The following is a 21417-nucleotide window of genomic DNA, read 5'->3' on the forward strand; positions in this document are numbered from 1 at the left end:
CCTGTTGGAGGCTGGAGAGCTGTGTTAATTAATGCCAGGAAAACAGACTTGGATGAGCTGGCGGTGCAGCCTCATATTAGAAAACGGAGAGCAAGGGGCAGAGGGAGGGAGGGGGAGAAAGAGAGAGAGAGGGAGGGAGAGAGAGAGAGAATGATTAAATCTAAAGCTCAGAGACAAAACAAATTCCAAAAAGCAAATGTCGGTGCCATTTCTAGGATGACTCAGGCTTGTGCTTGGCCGGCACCATCAGGCTGTGGTATGGGGATTAAGAGCAATTTCCTCTAGATTTGTCATTTACTTGGTGTGGGCTTTCTTTTCTCCTTTAACTTGCCTGGGGACTGACTCTCTGGGCCTCCCACAGAGCCCCGTGAGACAGGAGGAGGGGTCCCAGGTGAGGAGAGGGCGGTGGGGAAGGCAGAGCTCCTCTCCTGGTTGTGGAGGGGACTCAGCCTGGCAACTCGGTCCACAGTCCCAGAGCAACCTCCTGGGGCAGGGTGGGTGGGGAAGGAGGACTCACGACACCTGACTCGGGGCAGGCCGAAGGGAAACGCAGACAGGAGAGTGGGCCTTGGACAACACCGGCAAGGGGTTCTGTCCAGCCTCCAGGGCCAGGGTGCTCACTCCCCTTCCCAGTTCTGCCCACTCGGCTTTAAGAGACGCAGAGTCTAAATCAGAAAGGCGGTGGTCTGTGGGCTGGGAGAGATCAGATCCAGCCGGAGAGAGCCCCGTGAGGCCCAGAACTCCACAGCCAAGGGCCCTAGAGAGGTGTGAGTTTTCAGGGGAAGGGCCAGTAAGCTGCTGGGAAGGGAGGGCTGTGAGCATGTTTTGGTGGAAGAAACCGATTCTCAGGTCTGCATAGCTGAGGGCAGCCTTGGTACATGGCCTTGACTTGCCTGGTGGAGCTCTGGTACCTGAGTAGATGAGGGGAAACAAAAGGAGGCAGGTTAGGGCTGGAGACGAGTCCTCTGTAATCGCTAGAGCTGACCAGCTTGGATTTAGGACGCCCCTTGCAGGATGGAGCCCCCACCCCCATCACTGTAGTGTGGGAGCAACTACTGAAGAGCTGAGGAAGGGAATTCCATGTGAATGGGTGGCGGGTGCCCTCCAAGTATGGGGCCATGTGGCTGGGCATTTAGGGATTCGGTTATGCTGTGGCGCTGAGGGCAGAAGGTGTGGTGCACGAATGGGGCACAGGAAGGGGGGGCTTAAACACCATTTCAGCAAGGCCCTTCTGCAGACTGGGTGTGAGCTTCTGGAGGGAAGGGCAATGTCTTTGAGGTTTGCTGTGCCATCCTTAAGTCAGAGAACAGGGGCTGGGCCCCAGAGGTGTTCAGTAAGCACTGGATGGTTGGAGGGTTGGATGGATGGATGGATGGATGGATGGATGGATGGAAGAACAAACTTAGTGGCCCATCAAAGCAATGGGCTCCAGGGGTGCCTGGCTGGCTTAGTTGGAAGAGCATGCGACTCTTGGTCTTGGGGTGGTGATTTCAAGCCCTATGTTGGGTGTGGAGATCACTAAAAAAATTTTTTTAATAAAAATAAATAAATAAATAACAAAGCAATAGGCTCGAGAACTGGTAGGCCAAGTAGGAGAGGACAGACCTGGGGCAGGTGGAAGAGAGATTTTGAGAGGGTAAGGGAGGCCACAAGTCCCTGAGCTCAGGGTGTTAATGCCTCAGGAAAGCATGGTCTCCCACCCTCCGCCACCAGCATCTGCTCTTGCCCCAAGGCTGTCCAAGAGTTCAGTAGAGTCCAAAAGAGCCCAGGGGGTAGGCGGTGGGAAGGAAATCAAATGTTAGGTAGTCCCTCAAAAATGATGGAAATATCCACTAAGAGAGGAGAAGGAGAGGTGTGGGGAGAGGAAGGGAAGAGAAAAGGAGAGAGAAGACAGCTGGTGGTTCATTTATTGAGCACTGACTGAATGCCAGGCACTCACCTGAGCTCTCACATTAATCCTGCCACACTGTCAAGGGGGCTAGGCCTCTAGGAGGTCAAGTAACTGCCCCATCTCATATGAGCAAGTAGATGGCTAGCACTGAAAGCCAGGCCTCCCAACTGAATCAGGGCTTGTTTCATCCAGAATTATCTATCCACTGCCATTAAAGGAAATAGTAATAATAATAATCACCCCCTCCCCAACCCTGAAGAGGGTTAGCGACCCAGCCTGGCTGCGCAGGCTAATAAGCTTGGTTTCCACAGCAGCAGATCTTAATTAGGACGGCACGGGTCCTCCCACCCTTGCCAGGCAGCCCTGGTGTGTTGGTGGGAGCAGGTGAGATGGACGGGGGACTCAGAAACAAAGAGACAGGCTGCCCTGGCTGTGTGCCCCTGAGGGAGCCCTGACAGGTGGGTAGGGGCACGTTAGCCCATCTCCACGATTTCTCACTGATTTCTCACTGTATCCATCCTGTCCGCCGGACTGCCACAGCCCCAGGAAGCATCTACCCACACAGATGGCCCCAACCCCGGCCCCACTGCGGAGGGGGGGAGAAGGGAAACCGAGAAGCTGACTGGGGAGTCCCTTCCTCCTGGAAACCAGCAGAAGAGACCTTTGATGGCCCCCGACGGTGGGGGCTGGGGGCGGCACCCCCTTTGTTTGTGCCAACTCACCCCCCGGCCCTGCATGTGAGGGGAAGGCATTCTGCAAACTTGGACCGCAGAGAGCAAGGAGAGGGTGGAGGCTCGGAGAGGGCTAGGAGAGAGAGAGAGGAAAGCAGGGAGAAGGGGAGGGGGCAGCCGCAGGCAGCCCCACCAATAGGCTCTGTCAGTCCTCTGCCCGCGGCTCGCTGTTCGCTGGGCACTGCAGAGCAGAACAGCCTGTTGCATAGCAACTGCCAGCGCCTGTTGTGGGGGCTGGACCACGGAGGCTGCGCGGCCCGCAAAGGGGGCTGCTGGGACGGAGGCTCCGTGCCCCACCCGCCTCCTCACCACGTGCACAGAGCTCCCCACCCCACTGTGCCTGGAGCACCAGTGCCGGCTCAGGCCGCACCCCCTGGAGAGGGCATCCTCTGCCCGCCCCCACAACCCGCCGCTTCGTGTGCTAGGATTCAACGGTCTTCTCCCCCACGCCCCCTCCCAAGTGGAAGGCGCACAAGGCCAGGCTGGGGCTGGGACTCAGGGACCGTCTGGATCCAAGCTTTAGAGCCAAACTGGGGAAGTTTTACTTCAATCCATCAAGTACATCCTGTGCATAAGCCTGGACTTCTGTCTTCCCACACATGGGGAGGGGACCCAGACAACCCTGGCCAGTTCGGATCTAAACATTCACCTGGCACTTCTCAGGCATCCCTGACCAGACTCCTTCCCTGAGCACGCCGCCCCAAACTTACTCTTTCTGAACGTGGCCGGTGGCCTCTGTTGTCCCTGCTGGAGACGGACAGGGGACACTGCCCACAACATCAGCTCAGGCCCTCCTGGGGCCACAGCGGCTCCCCCTGACTCTGCCTGACTGCCTGGGCATTCACACCCCAGACTTTCCTCACACTCTCTGGCACCCTGCTAGCTGGCACCCTGTCTCCTCAGCTCACCCAGGCCTTCTGCCCCCGAATGCCCAGCCCTGGTCCATACCCTACCCACCCCGTGACTTTGCTCATCCGGCTCACTTGGCTTCCGAGAGGACTGGAGGACATAAGCCACCTCGTGTGATCGGCGTAAGGCCTGGAGCTTGGGAAGGACAGGACAACTGTCACCTGCCACCACCACCCAGCCCTCCCAGTTCCCATCCAGTCACATGGCGGTGGCCCACGCAGGTCCACATACTCTCATGTCCTGACCCAGAGCCAACAGGCCCAGGCCTGGGCTGGGTCACAGCCGCGTCCTTAAGGTTGTCAGGTGTCTGTGCTGCTTCTCATCCACCTGCCCCCTTCATCCCCTTGAGGGCCACTTGTGACAGCAGCAAAGTGAGTCCAGAGGCGATGGCTCAAAAAGGGACAAGTGTGGCTGTGTGGACCCCATCACGGAAGTCTCCCTGAGGGGGCCACCGGGGCTTAGGACTCTACTCTTTAGATAGGTATGAGAGGAGGTGAGGGCGACAGTAAAGAAGGGGGGCCTTGTAACCAGCACAGAGACAGGGTAAGGCGGCTCTGTGGGTGACTTGGAGGTGACCTCAAATACTTTGCGGAGGGATGGGCGGAGGGCCTGGGCTGGCCGCCAGCCCCATCCAGGGGCCACTCCTAGCTGCGCCTTCTAAATGAGAAGAGGGGTGAAGAGCTGACGGGACCTACATGCCGGTTTGTGTCCTGACCCAACAAGAATCAGATGGCCTCCTCAGAGCGGGGAGTGGGAGCAGAACCAGATTTATTAAAAATCTTATCTGGAGGGTTTGCATTTCAATGGGCTATGGATTTGCATATTTTAACAATAACCCCGGGTTCTTCTGTCTGGTCTGTGCTCACTGACTGTCTCTCTAAATGAGGATCGAGGCTGGAGTCTTCAACAAACCCTTCCTCACCCAAAGGTACCATAACCCCACCTTGCTGGAGGGGAGGGCCTTTGGGTCAGAAACAGAGCTGTCCAGCAGGTGACCAACTCTGGCCTCTGGACACTCCTGTCCTAGGGGCATGGCTGAGGCAAGAGGGAACAAGGCCGGTGATGGGGCGTGCACAGGGTTCTGGGTGTATAGCAGGAAAACAAAATGGGTGTGGGCCTTCCCTCACAAAGGGAAGACAGACATGGAACAAATAAGTCCACAAGTTGGGATAATAATGGTCCATAATCAGGCCCCGCTGCAGCAAGGCTTTTGAGGGAAAGAATGGGAAGCTTGAAGGGACAGGGGGAAGCTGAGGCCTAAGGGAGGCATGGGAGGTAGCCAGGAGAAAGGGCAGCCTGGGGATGGGAGGGGCGCCACCAGCTGGCCTGGCCAGGGTGCGCCTCGGAGAGTGGACCGAGGTCAGAGGTCTCCAGGGAAGGCAGATTGCCCTCTGCACTAACTGCTGGGGTGTCCTTAAGTCTGAACTTCATGGTGACAACAGACAGGATTCCTTGAATTTCTAACCCCTCTCTATGGAAGGAACCATATGTGATTTATTAAGGAGCTAATTAAAATATTAATATATTTACAACAAGCTCCAAATAATGTGCACTGCTTCTGCCATTCCCCCGCCATCCCTTCTCACTAGGGGACTGTGGAAACCGTGGGGCGGAGGCTTATTTTATTCCGAGGTTCCTGAAAGCCTACTATGCACAGGGCATGTGATTCAGAATCTGCCTTCCTGGGGCTTTAAACAAATAATTTCTCCATTAATTGATTGTGAATTACTATTGGCTAGTGCTGCAAAGGCCACGTCCTGGCAGAGGGCAGAGTCGCTGGGGAGCCACCCACCTAGGTCCCCATGATCTCAGGCGTGAGTTCTCTTCTCTGTCCATATCAGGTGGTGGCTTCCTCACCCCTAGCCTTTTATACCAAAGGCTGAGAATTCTCAATCTATTCTCCCAAAGTTGCCCAAGGTTCATCTTCAAAAGGTAAATCTTTAAGTCATGATCTTTCTGTAGCAGGAGCAATGCTGAGAACACCTGCTGGTCAAGGGAATGCCTGGTGCCTGGCATTGGTAGATGGAAAGAACTTCAGGGTGGTGGGGACCCAGATAGGCATCATCTGTGGGGTAGCTCCATGGGCACATAGCCTGTTCAGGCACGTAGGCCCCACGCTCAGAAGGGTCACACGCGTGGGGTTTAGTGCTCTGCAGTCGCCATCTTGAAATTCTTAAAATTTTCTCTTTGTTCTTATGTTTCAAGTCAATGAAGTCTGTGGGATGAAGGAGCATGTGTAGGGCTTGCAGCCTCTTGATCATGGGAGGTTCTGCCTCCCACCGTCTGCCTAATCCGTGCACATCCTGGGCTCCACAAGCCAGCAGTCAGCCCTCTAGCCGGCCAACAGTGGCCTGGGTGCAGGTTAGGGGAGGCTTGGGTCAGGCCTACTCACCCGGGGGTACCCCAGGCTGGTAGCACTGTGGTATGTCTGGTTGGCCAACAGAGGCCATGTCTTTGCAAGGGCAAGCCTCTTGCCCTGGTCTAGCACATCCTGGAAGAACATTTATAATACCCTTTAGGGTTGACTGTCCACTGTGGGTTGGGGCAGTGGGTGGCCTCTGGATGGAGATGAAGCCTTGCTTGACTTCCAAGGGCCCATCCTAGGCTAGGCTAGGTGGCAACATGTCAGTGGGTGGTCAGTGGAAGGGAGAGCCCAGCAGTGCTCAGGCCCAAGATGTGCCCCCCTCCCCACAGCACTGTTGCAGGGTGGGGCGCTCTGGGTACCTGTGAAGATCTCCATGCCTGAGGGGATTCTCTCTTCCTCCGTAGCCTTCCTGAATCTGGCTTGCATTTGTCTCTTCTGGCCGGCTCAAGGAACGGTCCAGGCACAAGTCACAAAAAACAAACTGTGATTTTGGTGATTCTGCATAGGAGCTAAATGTTCTGATATTTGCATTTAAAACTGGCATCACACAAAATAAAGACGAATGGTAGGATCTATATTAATAATTTAAAATTTATATTTCTTTTTACTTAAAACAACGTCAAACAGCAAATAAAAAAGACCATGACAAGCCAAGAAAGAGAGAGACTGAGGAAGAAAGGGAAAACTTTATATTTTAGTGCTTTAACGATGCTTTTTTTCCTTGCTTTTTGAACAAGGAGCCCTGCAAAATGGTCTCTCTTTTCCCAGAGCGATGATGCTGCCGGGTTGGGGTACAGCTATCCCAGTGGGTCCCAGCCCACAGGGTCCGCTGCTTCACCGTTTCCACGACCCCTGTGTGTGCTGGGTTTGGGGGGCAGATAATATAAAAGTTGAGTTCTTTGGTGGGGATGAGAACAACAGTGGAGACTGATGAGGAACAGGAGTCTGGCTCCTCACAAGCATGGGGGGCGGTGGGAAGGGAGAGAGATAAGAGCTACCTTCAGTGAACAAGACAAGAGAGGAATAGGCATTGCACACTACACCATGGCTCGGGGAGAGGTGAGACCCTCCAGTGAGCAGGGAGCTGGGTGTCACCAGGCACTCACATGTCCCAGACGAGCCTGAAAGGACCCTCACTCAGCATTGAGGTTTGAACACTCACCCTGGAATTACATTTGGGGACTCAGGGGCTGGGTGGAGAGCACCCTGGCCATCCCCGTAGGCCACCACAATCACCTCTGCCACCCCAACCATCCTCCACCCATCCTGGCACTGTGTGGGGTGTCGGTCCAGACCTTCCAAGGCATTTCTGGGTCACAGAACTGGAAAGCAATATGGAGGATGAGGTTTATGGAGAGGCTACTATGCCGAAGAAACTGTACCAGTTTCCTCCTTTATCTTGTTTATTCCGTCTCTAGCTGAAATGAAGTCTTTGCCGATGTCTGTAATGTCCTCCGAGTACTACTCCAACGTGCACACGCACACACACACTCCAGGGGAGCTTGTCCTGAGTTAAGGTCTAGGGGGTCTGTGGGTAGGAAACTGGGTCCCTGCTCTTGCTTGAGAAACAAGTGTCTCTCTGTTTCAGCCTGTCTCACACACACATACACACACACACACACACACACACACACACACACACAAGGGGAGAAAGTGAGAGCTCACAAGGTAGTACAAGGCCATGTGTGACCAAGGGAGCCAAGAGATAACCAGGGAAGTCTTCTTGGAAGAGGAGGGTTGTTGAGGATGTCCAGTGGGGGTGACAGAGAACTTTCCAGGTCCTTTTATTTCTGAAACAGCTCTGGGCCAGCCGCCGGGTGTGAAGCAGAGGGCTCAGGTGCCTGAGAAGGCAGGGGGAGGGCCCTAAGGATCCTGCTGGTGCGAGGGCTGTCCCAAGTGAAGCCAGGGGAAGTTCACGAGTGGATGTCCCCAGGGCTCTCGCCAGCACTGGCTTAAGCAATGAGGGGCCAGGGGGCTCAGCTCTTGTCCCCAAACCTCCATGTCAGCTCCCAGGAAGATAGCTGCAGTGGAGGGGAAGCTGGGTGAAGTCAGTCCCTTCCTCATCTGGTGGCAGAATACATCTGGGCACTAAGGGACCAGTGGCCCCCTCTGCAGGCTGGCCCTGTTCTGGTGGGGTATTCATTCCAGCCTCAGGGAGCCCCTTGTGGGGCAAGGAAGAGGAGACACACAGACAGGAAAATGGCCCTCACACAGGAACCAACCCAGGAGCCCAGTCCAGGTTGCACCCAGGAGGACAAGGAAAGGCGGCATATCTGGACCTAGGGGTTAATCAGGGCCATCTTCCCAGATGGGAGAGGGATGCTTCTGTACCCTGGCCCACAGGGGGCGGCAGAGAGCTGCAGATGCTTGTGGGAGGTAGAAGTAACAGGGGGGAACTGACATGGGGAGGAGGGGATATGGGAAGGAGAGGGGGAGTCAAGAAAGAGCCAGGCTGGTCTGTCTGTCAATCTGTCTGCCTGCTCCCTGGCCACAGACCTCTTTTTCCGCAAGGAGCCACATTGGACAGACAGGTGAAGCCTTTGGACCGGCTCAATCATCGTATTTATTCTAATTGTATCGTAATCGTCCCCAAGGAGCCTGGTTCAAATGAGCTTGACATTATTAAAATTTTAATGCCCAGTTTTCATAGCTGAATGAATATTTAAAGGGTATGTCCCAGCTTAAGTTATGATGATGAAGAAATTAATGGAATGTCTTGTTTAATGCATGGGTATGTGTTGATGCAAAAAGTGGCAGAAACGGGGAGGGGGAGGGGGGGCAGAACTAACAGAAGAAGCCACCCACCAGCCCTCTGCTGCAGTAGGGACAGGGAGGACCCCAAAACCTGGGCCAATGACCACTCGCTCCCTGTGATGGGACCCCAAGCTGGAAGCAGAAACACAAAGAGTTAATGATGTCCCCGAAGGACTGACCCCAGAAGCCTTTAGGATGCATTCAGGGAGCTGTTCCTGACCTGAGGGCAGCCCCGAGTTGCCACCCTCTCTCCCCGCAAGGCACGCGGAGGCACAACCCAGGTGGAAGGCCACAGAGGGACGCAGACGACACCTCAGAAAGAGAATCAGCAAGGAGGGCACCTGCACCCCGGCCCAGGTGCCACCAGCCCCCAGCCCCAGGCCCTCCTGGAAAGATAATACAGTGACCGAGGGGGATGGCTGGACAGAGGCGTGACAGACAGGGGAGAGGAAAGATCCCAAGAAGCAGGCTCCAGTGTCCTTGAAGCATGCTGTTCACCTGTAAGGGACAGCCTGGGGCCATGTGGCCAGGGTCTGAGGGGCAAAGTTAGAAGAAGGACAAGGTGGCAGTGCTCCTCCCACTGTCCTACCCATTACCCTCTCTGGCTGTCCCCTTCCTCACTGGCCATCTCTGCGGCCTGGCGCAGCCTCCTCTCCCCAGGACAGGCTCATGATGTCCACCCCCCACCTCCTCAGGGCAGAACCAGGCTTTGGTGAGGCTGGACAGGGCTGAAGTCTAGAACAGGGAAGACAGACACTGGCCAAGGGAGAAGATCTCCCTCCAGGCCCCACGCATCTGTACAGAACCTGCTCCAGCTGAGAAATCTTCCCAACTGAGCCTGACACTTTATTTCTGCTGAGAATTAAGAAAGCACCGGGCCGTATTTTATCTCTCCATCAAGACTGGCACCTCTTTGACAGCCCCGCAAAGGCTGTCTGGATGCTGACCATCCCTAGATCGTAATAAAACACGAAAAATGACCTTGGGAGCCACAGGTCCCTGGGAACCAGCTCAGCTCCAGTCCACCAGTCTGTGTGGAGCACCCTGTGGGTGTCTAGCCCATGGCTGAGGGCAGGGGGGAAGCCATATGAGCCCCTGGACCCCTGCTGCCAGGAAGCCCACAGTCAAATTGGAGTCTAGCACTAAGTCATGTAGGAGGTCAGGGAGGGCTGGGGTGGTGCTGGGGAGCTGGAAGGGCTGGAAATTAGGCCTGAGTCCATGAGCCTGGGGCAGAGTAGTCTCGAATGCCCACATACCAAGGACAGGGAGACAGGCTGGCTGCCTGGAGGTGGGGAGCCCCTTGAGGTGGAAGGCTCCCCGCACAGACAGATTCCATTGGCCCTGTTTAATTTACCTTGTTTAATTTAGGGGTGTTCCAGGAAGAAGAGACATTCTAGAAAAGGGTTGGATACTGAGTCCCAAAAGGCACTGGACAGGAAACCAGGAGGGCCCTGGCTCCCTCCTGGAGCCCTTCCCCCAGAGTCAGAAGCCTGCTCGGCCTTTTGCACCCTTTGCACAGAACTGCAAAGGAGGCTGTCTATGGGGGGGATCCAGGACTCCCGAAATGAAGCCAGGAACTTCATTATGTCCCTCTTCCTTCTCCCTGTGATTGGAGCTTTCTGTAACACCACAATCTCCTCTCTGGTGGAGCTTACATACAAATAGCTTTTTTTCCCTCAACTCCGTAAGGCGTGCCAAGTCCTGTGGCAAATGATGCTCGACCCCATCTCGGTGGGCTGACCCCCAGGGTCCTGTCTTGCGCCCCGCAGGCCCCCTGCGTCTCATTTCCTCTGCTCCGTGCCCTGCCTCCTGCCTTTCTGTCCTTGCTCGTGCCTCTGCCCGTCCCCTGGCCTTGTCTTCACCTTGCTGAGTCACGGGCACCCACACTCCCCCACCCACTTGTCTTGACGCAGCCACAACTCACTTCGAATCCTAGACCAGAAGGCCCGAGGAAGCTTGTAACTGGCTGGTCCAGCCTCCGCACACGAGGGGAACTGGCAACAGAGTCACCTGGTGCAGGCCGGAAGCCTAGACGTAGCCCTGGCTGACTCGGCTTCCTGGGCTCATCTTGCCGTGGGGGGCTCTGCCTCAGCGTCTCCATCTACGAAATGGGGGTGCCAGTCCCTGCCCTCTCTGCCTGTCGGGGTGTGTTTGTGTGAGAAATAAAAATGCAGTGAGGGATAAGGGAGGTACTTGACAGGCGAAAGCACTGGAAAAGACATAAAGTAGGATTCCATTTGCGTGATTCCTTCCGTTTTTATTGTCTGAAATGTCTTGGGGCCTCAGGGCTGGCGAGCCCCCACCCCGTTGCGCTGCCACCAGCCGCAGGGAGGATTCAAGACCAGCGCCAAGCCGCGATGCCTGGAGTTCAGAGACCCCTAGTGGCCTGATCGAGGCACTGAAGTGGGTCCGAGAGAGAGAGAGAGAGAGAGAGAGAGAGAGAGAGAGAGAGCTGGGCCTCTGGGAGGCGTGGGGGGTCAGGCCGTGTCCTGGTGTCCTCCTGGCCCCTAGACACCACGGGAGACAAGGAACTGTGCCCACTCCACACACCCCAAGGGGACAGCGCTAGCCCTGAGCCCAACTCCAACGAGGAGCTGGGTGGCCCAGAGCCTCAGGCACCCCTGGGACCCACTGCCCACATCCGTGAGATGGCACGGGGTGGCCAGAGGCCAGCTCTTTTTGGCAAAGCCAGCTGTCTCCGGTGAACCAGGGCTGGCCAGAGATGCGCTGTGGGGACACCTCAGGTTCTAACGTCACAGGTTAGCGAGAGCTGCTCAAAGCTGGGGGGGGGGACACCATGGAGTCGGCCATCCAGAGAAAGCCTCCTGAAACAAGGGAGCCCTGGGGACTGCACAGGCAAGGGGAGAGGGCTGGGGCTTGGTGCAGCTGTGCGGGCGGCAGCCGTTGGGCGGGCGGGCGTGTCGCTGCGTGCGGTCCGTGTGCCTCGGTCCCTATGAACACCTGTGTCCCTTTGGGTGTGGGTGTCTGCCCGCGCACTCCCAGGCCTGCTCTGACACTGTCCCCTGTGCTCTGTTGCAGATGAACCGGCCGATCCAGGTGAAGCCAGCGGACAGCGAGAGCCGAGGAGGTAGTAGCTGCCTGCGCCAGCCCCCTTCACGTGAGGGCTCACTTGTCTCTGCCCCCCTCTCCTGCCCCAGCCCTCCCTCCCTCTCCCTGAGGCAGCGATGCAGCGACTCCCTGCCCTCGCCTCCCGCCCTAGGGACCTCGTGGCTGGGAGTTGGGACAGGGCTTTGGAGCTCTGGGTGACCGGTGTGGGGAGAGAGTGAAGGGACGTGAGGAGGTGATTGGGGTCTGTCAGATGGCGGGGCTCCTTCCTTCCTGTAAGTAAGCAAGTAGCATGTCCTGGGGCAGTCGAATGCCTCCTTTAGGAACCCCTAATGGTGTGCCCACCTCCGTGTTGCCAAGGAAACCCCCCCTATGATGGAGCGTGAGCAGTTGAAAGGGTGCCAGGCTGGGAGAGAGAGGAAGCGGGACCTGGGAAGGTTCAGGCCAGGGCGGCAAATCTGAGAAGGGCCGCCGTGGGGGCTTGGGACCGCTGAGGTCAAGATCCTGGAGATAGATTCCGGCAGACGGAGATGTCTGGAAGGGGACAGAGTGGGAGGGCACAACCACACCCCACAAGCTCAGAGCCCCACTCCCCGAGGAAGGCTCTGGCGCCTCCACCAGCGAGGGCCCTGCCACCACTGCACACAGAGGCTGCCCCGGCAGGGGCTCCTGGCTCCCTTTGCCAAGCTCCTCCACCCCGGGCTCTGGCCTGGACAGGTCACTCCCCTCTCCGCTTAGACAGGCACTGAGTAATTTCTCTCTCCCCTATCCTCCCTCCCTACAAAGAGTGTTCTAGGAAATTAAGAGCAAAAAGTAAAATAGGCAAAAGCTACTTGCAAATGCAGAGTCAAGGTCCCCATCCCGAGAGAATGGTAGTGTGGCCACAGGTGGCCTGCCTGCCCCTGAGACCCGTGCTCCCTCCTGCTCCAGCTGCTGCCCTCTGGGCCCTAGCCGGACCCTGACCAGGGCATAAGGCCTCTATGTCTAGGACCCTCCTGACTTGGGCCTCAAATCTCACCCCCCACCCAGAGCCCAGAGCCCCCAAAGGGGCCCCATGACCCTGTCACTGACACACCTCCCTCTGGCCTTCTGAGAGCTTCCCATCCTGAGGATCCTGAGAGTGAGGTGGGTCAGTTGAGAGGTAAAAATGGCTCAGGTGTAAAGGGCCCAGGCAGGCAGTGCCCACCTGGTTCATGCTGTTTGCTCCTTCCCCGTTCCTGGCAGTCCAGTGACCTTGGTTTGCTGTACACCCAGAAGCTCCTCAAATACCCAGCTCTAGGCATCCTTGCCCTGCTGCTGAGGGGCGTACTGGCCCGCCTCACGCAGGACTTCTCCACAGGCCCAGCAGGCCCTGGGCCCCAGGGCACCCCGTCACGCAGCGACTCACCTGCAGCACCCCGTTCAGGTAGCAGGGCCAGGATGCAGTGAAGAGCCCCTATCCCTGGCGGGGGGGGATCTCTGTGTGCAGGAGGGTAGCTGGAACAGTAAGCAGCACCTGCAGTCCCAGAGAAGGGGCCCCCGAAATGGGGGCAGCCAGACACCTTGGAGGAGATGGCGCCTGGGCTGGCCCTGAAGGAGGGGCTTCTCCACATCTGGAACAGAAGTTGGGGTGCCGTGTAAAAGGCCCCACAGAGGGGGGCCCCTGCAGAGGAGCAAGGGGCCCCTCAGGTGCGGAGCAGATAGCTCAGACAGAATCCAGCCAGTTTTCTCCGGGCCTGAAGTGGGGTATCGGAAACACCGTGCCCAGCGAGGCCGCGCTGAGCACAAATGCAAACCCTTTTCTCCTTCACTTGCCTTGGAGGCAATAGCTCTCTGACTCCAACTTGCTAACCTCATCTCCTTTCTCCCATATATCTCCTGCCGCTGACACTTGCCCCAAACCAGATTAATCAGCTCTTTTATTCTTCCTGTAGTGGAAAGGGGGAAGAAGAGCCAAACCTAAACATCTATCTATTAATTGCATATTCAATATTAAACAGTGAGATGATCCTGAGTCAGCACTATCACCAAGCTATTTAAAAAAAAAAAAAAAAAAGAAAGTCAGTTTAAAATAATTTAATATCCATTAAATACTTCTGGTAGAAAGAAGCTGGGGAAAAGGTGAATGTTAAAAAAGATGAAAGAAATGGGACCAGAGAAGGGTATGAAAGGAGGCTGAGGGAAGAAGAGCAGCGTCTCAGGTGAGGGAGGCAGGGCCAGGCTGAATACCGAGCTCCTGCACCAACCCATTAGACATGAGACAGCACAGCCGGTGGGGGTCAAAGAAGAGAGCTCATTGTGTCCTGGAGCAGGCAGGGAGGGCTTCCTGGAGGGAACTGGACCAAGAGGTGTAGACTTGGCCGGAAACAGTGAGGACTCAAAGTGAAAATGGGGCCCTGAACACAAAGCCAAGGGGTTGGGCTTATCTCCATCAGAAGCAGGAGACCCTGATCATAGTGGGGGGACCAGGCAGAGAGAGGACATCACAGCTGTGATGTCCCTGCACAGGCAGAGAAGAGCTGGCCCCTGCTACCGCCACCAAGAGTTAAGCAGGGAAGGAACCCTGTCTCCGCAAGGAGGATCCAGTTAACCCTACAGAGCTCTCTGGAGCAAGTTACATTTAAACTGAGCCACCCTCAAATAAGCAAAGCAATTCATTAACCAGAGGAATGAGGCAGGCTGGGGACAGAGAGGAGCCTGGGGGAGGGCACCCCCACCTGCCCTGGTCATCTCAGAGGCAGGGACCCTCCCTATAGGGCATGCACTTGTGTTCCTTTGCTTCCCGGCAGGCAGATGTATCCTGCCCCATGAGCTGGTTCATGGTCAGCATCTGAATTGGGTGCCATGGCTGCAGGGGCCCCTCAGCCTCTGGGTTTCACTCTTAGCATCTAGATGGGTGCCCACAGTGTGCTGCCCTATAGCCCTGACCCCCTCCCTCCTCCTCCTTGGTCTCAGCCCAGGGGAGTATTAAGGTCAGAAGACAGGACAACCCGCAGCACCCCCAAGGCAAATGAGGCTCCCATACCCAGGCATGGGTGCTCCTTGCAGGGAGTCAGGCTCTGAGGGCCCTGGCCTTAGTCAGCAAACCTGCTTGGGGACCCCCTGGGCTGAACTGGAGGAGGCTGAGGCTGAAGGGTGTGCCTACATCCCTGAAAGGGCCCAAGAAGGAGCCCTTGGAGAGGGAAGAAGTGGCTGAGGTCCGGGCCAGGGACGGCAGACGTTGGCCTGATGCCACCCCACCACTCCCAGACACACACCCCATCATCAGAAACCACCCCTACCTCTTCGCAGCAACCATCGACAGGCCAGAAGGTTTATTTCCTGTGGGCTTTATCCGTGCTGTGCTTGGAGGAGCCCCGGAACACAGTCACACAACTGCACCCCTCACCCCCAACATGCCGCACACCCACACTGACAAAGGCACCCGCAGCCCCACACACGCTCCTGGTAAGGTGCAAAACGAACGTCCCCCACCGGGGACACAGTGGCTGGGGGGTGGGGCACAGACCGGGCCACCTGATTTTATCTCATCAACATGAAATGACAGAAAAAACACAACATGGGGGGCTGATGAGCTGGAGAAGTTAGGAATCAAGATGACTTGGGAGGCAATCCCAGGAAAGAGGGGATTCAGGGTTGCCGAGGGGCTGCTCATCCCTCGGAAGGGGGCAGGTGTGGCCTGGGGAGCCCCTGCAGAGGGAACGTGAGCAAGGCTGAAGCAGTCTTCTAGGGTCTGTCACCACGGCCCTCACCCTTCCACAGCACCTGGAGCTGGAAACCACACACACACACACACACACACACAGTCCAGAGGACTCTGACTTTGCTGGGATGTGTGAGGCTCCAGCTGGGGGAGGGACTGCTGAGTCCCCTCCCTGGCCCAGTCAGGGAGGCCTGAGGAGGCCCAGAAAAGAGGGGCCAAAGGGGCAGCTGTCACTGAATCCAAGGGGGTAGCCAGCCAGAGGCCAGCTGATGGTGGAGGGTGGACACAGGCGGAGGGCTGAGCTCCCTGTTACAAAGTCCTGTTGTTCCGCCCCTGGCTAAGGGCCTGGGGGACGCTCGGACAGATATGGGAAAGGGGGGTGGCCTTGAGCTCCAGCCACGAAGGGGACCCTGGCGGGCTCGTTGCAGTAAGCTACTGTCTAGGGACCCCCTAGCGAAGCTTCTAGAGGGTGAAGGAATTTCTTTTATGTCTCCCCCCACCACCAATTGCTTCAGAATCACCTGGGTTGAAGGACCCCACAGCAGTTTCCACAGCAGTTTCCATTCCTGTCCTCCCTCTCCCTCTCCAGACCTGGGAGCCCCTGCCTCTCTCCCCTAGCTCCCTCTCTCCCTCCTGTCTCAGTCTGTCTGGTGCGGGGGCGGGGGGTGTCAGCAATGGGGGGGTGTTGTTGCGGAGAGGAGCTGGGCAGGGCCAGGAAGGCACGGGAAGGCTGGGGGCAGGTGCGACAGCCTGAGAGTCATCGTGTGTGCACTGGGTCCCCGAGGCAGGTGCAGGCCGGTCAGTTAGCCAGGCAGCAGTACTGCAGCCCGTCACTGCTCCCCGTTCATTTACGGGCTCCCCGTTCATTTACGGGCATCTTCAGGGCTGCCGTCTCCCCTCACCGTGGCCGGCACTCACGTGGCCGCGGAGTCCCGCCGGGCTGGCTAATGAGGTTGGACACAATGCATGTGAATGCGGCTCTGAGGCCCTCCCCGAGGCCACGTTCCCCACCATAAAACTGTGGCTGATTCCGTCCTCCCAGCCCCTCGACCATCTGTAGCCCCATCGGTTCCTGCGGCTTTTTAAATCCTATTAAGTTCTTCATTTCTCCTCCGAGCATTATTTTATTTCTAAACAGACACAGACAGCGAATGTGCTAAGGGAGGCCAGGCAGCCCAGCTGAGGGGCTTGGGCAGCTCCCTGCCGCCGCCAGGTCCTGTGGCTACACTGTTGACCTCCCCAGGTTGGGTGCGTTCCTTCCAGGCTTTTCTAGCTGTTTAGTCCCATACTCTAAGTTGGCAATTTAGCGAGCGTGTAGAGGAAATAGATGTGCAGGCTGGTCTGGCCATATGAAAATTCAATAGAAGTTTCAATTTTCGAATCTTAGAAATGGCAACAAATGTCTCACTGACAAAAGCTTCTGGGTAGACAGAAATCCCTCGGGATTCTGTTAGGAACCCCTGGCCCAGGTGGGACAGGGTACACAGAAAAGTAAAGCTAAGGGGAGAGGGGCATAACAAATTGAAGATTAATCTGAAATTCTACCAAGAGAGTAGGAAACAAGGTTTAAAAAAGGAAACCTGTTACTCTGGACAGCCCCTGACTGAAGATGCAGTGCAGGCGCGGCCAAGGGGAAAGGTGTAAGAAAAGTCTTGGAGACCAGTGTGCACTCCCTTTGGGGACCTCCTGGGTGAGGCTCCTCTGGGGGCGGGGTAGGGTGCTCAGAGACCCAGGCCAAAGAACAGCCTCACCTGTCCAGTTGTGTCCCACAGCCCGAGCCCCTCCACCTCTGTCCCCGTCTCTCCCCTTTGGGGCATCCGGAGCCTCCCCCTGGGTCCAGCACATCTGCTTCAACTTTGGGGCTCCTGGTTTGTGCCCTGCTTGAGAGACCCCAGAAAGAACAAAGGTAACCCCAGCCCAGCCCAGAGGATGAGATCCTGGGCTGAGAAGGGGTCTGGAGACTGAGGCCCCAAAGCTGCACCTCAAAGCATAAAAGACTCTACCCTTACCAGCCCCCACACTTTCTGTGTCCCCATAGAAGCCCCTGGAAGCTGGGCAGTGTGTGTACTTCATTGTGCCTATGTGTGAATGTGTATGTGTTGGGGGAGTGCACTTCCTTATCCACCCACCCCCGGCCAAACCCTGCAGACCCCAGTATCCGTAGCTCCTGGGGGCTGAGCTATCACCATCCTCCCTTCCCACAGCCATGTCTGCGCCCAGGGAGGGGCAAGGGGTCATGGCGAACCTTTGGCTGGAGGCTGGCTAACTGTCTTATTGGCCAGGACATGGAACTCCAAAGCCTGGAGAGGCCCCGGAGCCATCTCTCCACCCTCCTCCGTAAGTCAGCTTCTCACCGCCCTCCTCATGTTTTCTCAAGAAGAAAAGCAACTCCACAGTCCATCTTGGCCTTCTCCAGAGCTTGGAAACCCCGTTTTGTCAGCCTGTCCTGTCCTAGCCCCAGAATTTCTCAAGCCAAAGATTGTAATGTTTTCCCTTGAAGACCAGCCCCAAAGCCAATGTCCCAGCTGATCTTTCGTGTACATGAATCCTTGATTTATTTTGGACTGATATCGAAGACGGCATTACAGCTTTCAGCTCGGAAAGTTCGAGTCAGACATAAGACAGCAGGGCCCAGACAGTCGCAGTGCTTAGGGAGCAGCCTGGGGCAGGGGTCACTGTCGCCCTGCCAGACCCTGTGATTTGCCTTTGGGGAGGGCTGAAGGATTAGACACCTCAGTGCCAGGCCAAGTGGTCCGCCCAGGGCTGGCTTCTTTGATGGGCAGGAAGTTCTACCACGTGTCTGACCACAGTCCTCCTACTTTTGTTTAAGCATTTCCAACTGTTAGGTTCCCTAGATGATGGAGCAAGGTCCCCCTGCCCCGGGGATTTTATTCTCCGTAATCCCTGTCCCTTAAAAATATTTGTCTCCTTTTTTCCCTGAAGACTCTTTAAAAAGAAGAAAAAAAATTTAAATTCAGGAAGCCTCTCTAGTTTACATAACTGAACCCAAACAGCAGCTTCGTGAAGACAGGTCTCTGTGGTTGGGGAAGGAGGTGGCTGGTGGGAAGGGTCCCTCGTGAGGGCCCCACAGAGACTCCAGTGGGGCAGGCACACATTATAAATACCTCGGTAAATCCTGCCATAGGTGTGAAATTATAATTAACTGCAAACCTGCGGAGTTTAAATGGACTTTAGGTTTTCAGCTGGGGGAAGGGGTGTTGATTGATCTGCATTTTGTTTTTGAGGGTTTTTTTAATCCATTCGGCAAGTTAAGTTGAGACTCGCGGCTCCTCGCCAAATTCCCTCTGGCCCCGGCTAATTTAGCAAAGGATTGTTTCAGAGGAAATGGGATATTAATCATTGCAAATGGGCTCCTGGATGATATTTAAAAGCTGCCGCACGTGTGCCCAGGCTGAAGGGGCCGATGATAGAAATCAGAATGACAGAGAGAGGTGACCGAGGGCCTCTGTCTCCCACCCAGCGGCCACTCCCATGGCATCCTGTTGCAGGCACCCTGTGGGCATGCAGGAGGAAGACCTGCTTCCTCAAGGGAGCCAGGCAAGATGAGAGAGAGAGAGAATGTCACACGCAGCCCTTCCTGGGCCTGGTGGTCCTCAGCACTGCACTGAGTGAGCCTGCGATTAAGAGTTGCATGCTCTACTGACTGAGGCAGCCAGATGCCCCTAGTTCTATATTGTTTTTAAAAGCCCCATGTTGGGTGTAGAGATAACTTTTAAAAAATTAAAAAAAAAAAAACACAGCTTAGAAATAATGTAGAAGAGCTGGTTTGGCTGGAGAAGAGGGTCCACTTTCTGGAAGACTCAGACTTGGTGCATTGTGGGTCTCATTGCTGCTCACATTTTAGGGCATGCACACCTACGCTCCTGCACAGTGTCTGAGGCGGGGACGGACGGGATCCTGTCTCTTGTCACCCTTCGGTCCAAGTTCACCAGGCCTGGTCCAGAGTGTTTTTCTGTGTTATGCGTCTGCCCGGTTTTCCGGATCAGACATGCTGTGCCCGCTGTAAGGGAGGTCTGCTCCCTCCCCACCCAGCCCAGCACAACACACGTGGGAACGGGCAATGTCTGCAGCCGCTGCCGCGAAAACCACGCCAGGGCTCTGGAAGGGAGATAGGGCCAGTCATCTAGAGCCTCCAGTGAGAGCACCTTGAGCCCTGCCACAGCCCCACGAGGTCAGCTGAGGAGCACCCCCACTTTATGGAGGGGAAAATGAGGGCTCAGAGAGGAGAGGTACAGACAGTAACCAGCCTCTATACCTCAGCCCTTCTGGGCCGGCCTCCATGACTTGCTGACCTCTCTCTGGTCTGTGCTGGGGCTAACATGCACAGCAAGCTCTCCCAGTGTCATTGGCACCCATGAGATGCACAGAGGATGAGGAGGGACCACAGCCTTTAGGATGGGCTCTCCAGCTCCTCACTCTCCTCACCAAGGCCCTTTGGAGGGATTTGGGGAGAGTGTGGCCTGGGTGCAAGCTTAGTCAGCAGGAAGATGAGCCTGTCTGCGGCACGTCTGAGCCTGGAGGGTCAGCTGGGAAGAGCAGTTGGAGAAACTTCATGACTGCCTGACAGAGCAGAGCCAAGCTGGACACTCAGGGCCTTGCTGTCTGGGCCTGGCAGGGAGAAAGGCTTTGTGGAAGCTGGACTTCAGCAGGGACCAGCCAGTGTGGGTTTTCTTTTTGACAGATCCATGATCCCCACATCATGATGCTACATCCCCACACGGGGTAACTGTCCCAAGTGTCTTAGGAGGTTTAAGGCTTGACAGAAATGGCCAATTGCAGGGGAAGAAATGATCTCTACCCCTGGAGAGCAGATGCATTGGGGTCGCAGGAAGACATCTTCAAGCCTTTGCTGAGCTCTGGGCCCTAGAGAAGCCCACACGGAGATCAGTTCATGGCCTCACGGGCACCAGATGAGCAGTGGAGATAACGAAACTTAGCTGGCAGAGGGGAGAGCAGTCAGGGAAGGCTTTCTGGAAGAGGCTCTCTGTGGGATGGGATTAAGGCTGAAAAGCTGGTGAGACAAGAAATGCAGGCCCCATGGCATAGAGCCTGTCCAAGAAAAACGAGGAAACCAGGTGGCCAGAGGAGAGAGTTCCCAGGAATGCCCAGCTAAAGAATTGGGGTTTTTTTTGGAAGATGATAGGGAGTCCTGGAGACTATGGAAGAGGTTGGCGATTGATGATAGCTGGACCTGGGAAGGCTGGCTGCCCACAGGGGAGACTGCACAGGGTGTCAGGGAGACCAGGGAGAGATGGATGCAGGTGCCAAGGGTCAGGGGAGGGGCAGGGGGCAATGGGAATCAAAGTGTAAGTTCAAGAGCCTTATTGTCACTATGAAATACAAGCCCCCAAGCTGCCCCCCCAATGCCTGATGCCTTTAGACCTCCAAGTACACATCCACTTTCGGGCACACTCCCGCCCTTGGATGGTCCTCTCCAACCCTTCTCAGCTCCAGCTCTGTGTGGTCAGAGCCCCCATCATGGTCCACCCTGCTGGCGTGCTTCTTCCAGCTCTTCCCCGCTGGTCTTCCTGGCTCAGAAGCCCCTTTCCTGCCCTCTGCCTCAGCTGTACAGTCAGGCAGTGGGTGGTTCTCTCCCATCGCTCCATGGAGATGGTGTCCTCCTCGGGGACAGGTGTGCCGCGCCCCGCCACAGAGCCTGGCTGGGCCCCAGCAGGTGGCCCTCAGTGCTGGCACCACACGGCCAGCCTCGCACTCCTGTCTCCAAGAGGAACCTTCTCCACCACTCTGCATCTCTGCTGGCCTGAAAGCAGCCCCCTCTTGGGTCTCCCCCTCCTCCCCAGCCCCTCCAGAGTCAGGCCCACAGGCAGGGGGCTGAGGTGGGCAGTGGGGCGGGTGCCACTGACATTGGCATTCTCCTTGCAGCGCATCTTAATAATTTAATGGCTATTAGCAGGGCTGCCGTGGTGGTGGGGGAGGGGGGCGTAGGGGGAAGATTTATAGAGAGAATTCATTCCAGGTTGGGGTTTTGTCTTCCTCT

General features: G+C 56.2%; 1 protein-coding gene across 50 annotated transcripts in view; it reads left to right on the forward strand.

Moving 5' to 3' along the window:
* The window catches only part of CELF4 (CUGBP Elav-like family member 4), a 292503-nt gene that overhangs the window by 211110 nt on the left and 59976 nt on the right, over window positions 1–21417 (forward strand). For 26 of the 50 annotated variants that reach the window (XM_078060395.1, XM_036069471.2, XM_036069476.2 and 23 more), the window contains exon 3: window positions 11690–11768. In XM_078060395.1, coding sequence (XP_077916521.1) covers window positions 11690–11768 — 79 coding nt within the window. The remainder of the gene's footprint in view (window positions 1–11689; window positions 11769–21417) is intronic. The other 24 variants (XM_078060400.1, XM_036069479.2, XM_036069511.2 and 21 more) reach the window with 1 other exon arrangement.

This window comes from Halichoerus grypus, chromosome 13 (assembly GCF_964656455.1).
Source record: "Halichoerus grypus chromosome 13, mHalGry1.hap1.1, whole genome shotgun sequence".
Classification (NCBI taxonomy): Eukaryota; Metazoa; Chordata; class Mammalia; order Carnivora; family Phocidae; genus Halichoerus; species Halichoerus grypus.